Consider the following 4,527-nt stretch of genomic DNA (forward strand, 5'->3'; position numbering starts at 1 on the left):
TCCCAGCTACTTGGGAGGTTGAGGCAAGAGAATTGCTTAAGCCCAAGAGTTTGAGGTTGCTGTGAGCTGTGACACCACGGCACTCTACCAGGGGCAATAGCTTGAGACTGTCTCCAAAAAAGAAAGAAAGAAAACAAGAAATACTTCTCTAGATACTAAATTTCTAAGCTGGTTCCTTGTAACATGTGTGAAATTGGTTCTTCACATATATGAGGTATATGACATACTCTTGCTAGTAACAGTGACTTACTGTAGCATTTTCATTGGAGGCTAGGTAGAAGGAAATGATGGGGCACTGTAGAGTCAGCAGGAAAATAAGTGATGGGCAATGTCTCCTATCTCTTGTTTTAAGATGCTTGTATGTGAAGTGTCCTCCCTCACCTCCTATTTGCTGTTTCTAGTACTGTCCTCAGAGGCCATAAATCTGAAGCTTTTATCTACTTATAGGCAGTCCTCATGGCCTACAAGTGTCTGTTTCTCTGGACTAGAGAGCATCAAGTCCAGTAAGATGAGAATGGCTGTCTTTTCTAACTTCCTTCCATGTCACATAACTTTGGTTTTTACTTAAATAAAGAGCTTTCTAAGATACTGATCTAAATCAAAAGGACCCCTAGTCAGCTTTTGTGCCATAGTCTTAAATCATTAGTGGTACCTGCTGTAGTAACTTAGGTTCTTTAGTTCTAGTCATACCCTTTCCCCATATTCTACCCTTCAAACTCATGTGTACACCATACATTGGTTGGGTACCACGTTCTATGTGTCCTGGCATAAGGGGCAGACTAGGGATTGAAAGCATGAGAAGTGGCTGCCAGAAATCAAAACTTTGATGAACTGCCTTAGTTCTTTGATAATATAAATCCCACATCCTCATTTGTGTCTCAGGAGTTTCACCACGGAATAGTCTTGAAGTCTTAACCCCTGAAGTTCCTGGTGAGAGAGACCGTGGAAATTGCATCACATCCTTACAGCTGCACCCAAAAGGCTGGGCCACTCTTCTTCGGTGCTCAAGCAACACTGATGATCAGGAGGTACAGGCAGCAGTGCTCTACCTTCAACAGGGCTCATTGGACAAATTGCCATTGCCATGTGTGCAAACCTTAGACCAATCAGTAGACACAGTCTCTACCCTCGAGGGCACCCTGTCAGAAATCCTGCTTCTACTCAGTGCTCCTGTTTTGTCCTCTTTTGCTTCGTGTGGTGTCTTTATCCCTTGTAAACTCTTCTTCCTACTCTCCTGCCTGGGAATATAGCAAGCTGAGAAGTACTTTCAAGGCTATCATTAGCTCAGACTGTGCCCAGCTTCTTAATTCTTTCCTCCTTCATCTAACCCTAAAAAAAACCCCTGGCTCATGGGTGTGGTAGTCTAAGCTATTTGGGAGGCTGAGAGGATGACTTGAGTCCTGGAGCTTGAAACAAGTCTGGGTAATAAAGCAAAACCCTGACTCTAAAACAAACACAGAGGAAACCTTATATAGTAAACATGGGACTGAGATGTTTTCAGCTAAGCTAGCTAAAAGTGAGGTTTTGTTAAGCCAATTGAGTATTATAATTTTCTCTATTTATTTATTTATTTAGAGACAGAGTCTCACTTTGTCACCCTCGGTAGAGTGACAGCAACCTCAAACTCTTAGGTTTGAGAGATTGTTTTGCCTCAGCCTCCCAAGTAGCTGGGGCTACAGGTGACCACCACAACGCCGAGCTATTTTTAAAGGCGAGGTCTCTCTTGCTCTGCTGCTCTCAAACTCCTGAGCTTAGGCTATCCATCTGCCTCAGCCTCCCAGAGTGCTGGGATTACAGACATGAGCCATCACACTTGGTCTAAATTTTCTCTTTTTAAAGACTAGGGAAGGGCCAGGTGCAGTGGCTCACATCTATAATACTAACACTGGGAAACTGAGGCAGGTGGATCGCTTGAGCTCAGAAGTTGTAGTGGTCTAGTGGTTCTAAGCAAGAGGGAGACCCTGTCTCTACTAAAAAATAATAGAAAAACGAGGCAGGTGTTATGAGAGGAACCTGTCATCCCAGCTACTTGTGAGGCTGAGGCGAGAGGAACATCTGAACCTAAGAGATTGAGGTTGCTGTGAGCTATGACAATGTTGAAGCATTCTTGCTAGGGTAACAGAATAAGACTTTAGTCTCAAAAACAAACAGATAAACAAAAATCTGGGGAAACTCTGGGAAAGAAAGAGTCTAAACTGATTACTAGGGGAAAAGGTATTAAATGACATTATGATTTTCATGACTCTATAAAGCAAAAGTCTTCTAAGAATCTCACTGGTCTTAGAGCCATAACTAAAAGAAGGAGAAAAGAGCCTTTGAATTATGCAGGGGAAGAGGTAAGATCTTAAGGACTTGGATGTACCCTAGGAAGTTCTAAAATATCAAGATTGTTGTTGCCCTAAGAAGAGAATGTACTACTACAAAAGGTACAGGCAGCTTCAGGGAACAAAGCACTTTAAAGTGTTATTCTTAATCTTAGTTTAAGAAGATAAGAAGATGGCTCAGCGCCTGTAGCTCAGTGAGTAGGGCACTGGCCACATATACTGAAGCTAGTGGGTTTGAGCCCAGCCTGGGCCTGCTAAACAACAATGACAGCTACAACCAAAAAAAAAAAAAAAATCCGGACTTTGTGGCAGGCGCCTGTAGTCCCAGCTATTCCAGAGGCTGAGGCATGAGAATTGCTTAAGTCTAAGAGTTTGAGGTTGCTGTGAGCTGTGATGCTACGACACTGTACAGAGGGCAACATAATAGGACTCTGTCTCAAAAACAAAAAGAAGATAAGGTATAAGGCATACAAGTTTTGTTAGTTGTGGGGGAAGATAGCATTTATCTGATTGATTTCTTGCAACAAGTCTGTGGCTTTGGCAATTTGTTGATCTTTTTTAAAAGAATATCTGTAGTACTATTTGGCCTCTATAACATTGGTTTGTCTCCCTTTTCTCTCTCTAGTGGACTTGTGTCTATGAATTCCAAGAAGGAGCTCCTGTGCGACCTGTCTCACCTCGCTGTTCTCTACGACTGACTCATTATATTGAAGAAGCCAATGTAGGCAGGGGTTACATCAAAGAACTTTGCTTCAGCCCTGATGGGCGGATGATTTCTTCCCCACATGGCTATGGGATTCGCTTGTTGGGATTTGACAAACAGTGCAGTGAACTTGTTGACTGTTTGCCCAATGAAGCCAGTCCCCTGCGAGTGATCCGTTCTCTGTACTCCCATAATGATGTAGTACTGACAACAAAGTTCTCTCCAACACATTGCCAGATTGCCTCAGGGTGCCTTAGTGGACGGGTTTCTTTGTATCAGCCAAAATTTTAGGCACAACTTACATCAAATAAGGAATACTTTTGGCATTTGACTTATAAATTACTTCAATTTAGGTGAAGTATTTTCTTTTCAGAGTATCTTGTAAGTTTGGGTCAAATCCTGGTTCTTTTGGGTCCATGAACACACCTGCGACCTGAGTACTTGGTCATCCGGCATCATACAGGTATCTCCAAGTTAGACTCTATGCAGCACCATCTTTTTCAGCATTCCTCTGCTCCTGCTATCTGTGCCACTGAATTCCAGTTTTTCTGGTTATTTTGCACGGTACTTCTTGTCAAGTTCCTTTCTCTCGTGTGTGTACACACGCTTGTTTGCTCTCTCTTTTTTTTTTTTTTATTTTGTGGACATTAAATAATTTAACAGGAGTTTGGATTAGAGTAGGAGAAACTCATGATACTAGAATTGAATAAAACTCAGAAGTTTGTTGTTGGCATACTGGTTATTGAGAAGAAATTTTATCTTCACTTATCAGTTCACTTGGTTTTTAAGGTCGCTATTATAGTTCTCTATACTGAATACAGATAGTGGCATTATTCCCATAGTTGTTAAGAGGGTCTTGCAACAAAATGTCTTCTAAGTTTCTTGTTAAAGCTATACAAATTTTTTCATGATGAAAGAGATTTTATTGTGAAATTCTAGAAAAATACTACCACCTCTCCTTGTAATTTACTTTTCTTGTATGAATTTAAAATCTCTAGCATGTATCCTTAGTTTATATTTTGTTCCTATCAATAGCATTAGAAGGGAAAGGAGGGGAAGGAATGGGCTTTGGATATTTCTGTTACACGAGAAGGATTTGTTTATCAGATTGGTACCAGTATCTGGCTACTGAGTGATGAGAACAATGTCTCTTAGGTTTTTTTCTGCCAGATTATTAGAATCCCACAGGATAATGTGTTGTTAACTGTATGGGGAAGAAGGGGAAAGCAGGAGTAAAGAGGTGGAGGTTAAATCATTCTTCTCTGAGCGAGGTGTCACAAGCTCAGCTCTTATCCTTAGTGAGGGCAGAACTGCAGTCCTCTTCAAACTGTTATCCTAACTATGGTAGTCATCAAATAAGTGCTGATATAAAGGCTTGTTTTTATGTTTTGTTATGGAACTCAGCTAGTAGAAAGTATCAAGGCTGACTGCTTTGTTGAATGATAGCTTTCTTCCAATCTCCTCCACATGGATGGCATTGTGTTTAAAAGGGATAACCAG

At 41.2% G+C, this 4,527-nt stretch overlaps 1 protein-coding gene across 1 annotated transcript in view; it reads left to right on the forward strand.

The window, feature by feature from the left end:
• DCAF10 (DDB1 and CUL4 associated factor 10) overlaps nucleotides 1-3,796 on the forward strand; it is a 64,132-nt gene extending 60,336 nt beyond the window's left edge. The window contains exons 6-7 of the mRNA XM_003785149.3: nucleotides 883-1,028; nucleotides 2,950-3,796. Coding sequence (XP_003785197.1) covers nucleotides 883-1,028; nucleotides 2,950-3,318 — 515 coding nt within the window. The 3' untranslated portion in view covers nucleotides 3,319-3,796. The remainder of the gene's footprint in view (nucleotides 1-882; nucleotides 1,029-2,949) is intronic.
• The last annotated feature ends 731 nt before the right edge of the window (nucleotides 3,797-4,527 follow it).

The sequence above is a fragment of the Otolemur garnettii genome, unplaced genomic scaffold (assembly GCF_000181295.1).
Source record: "Otolemur garnettii isolate 467f Iridium unplaced genomic scaffold, OtoGar3 scaffold00014, whole genome shotgun sequence".
Taxonomy (NCBI): domain Eukaryota; kingdom Metazoa; phylum Chordata; class Mammalia; order Primates; family Galagidae; genus Otolemur; species Otolemur garnettii.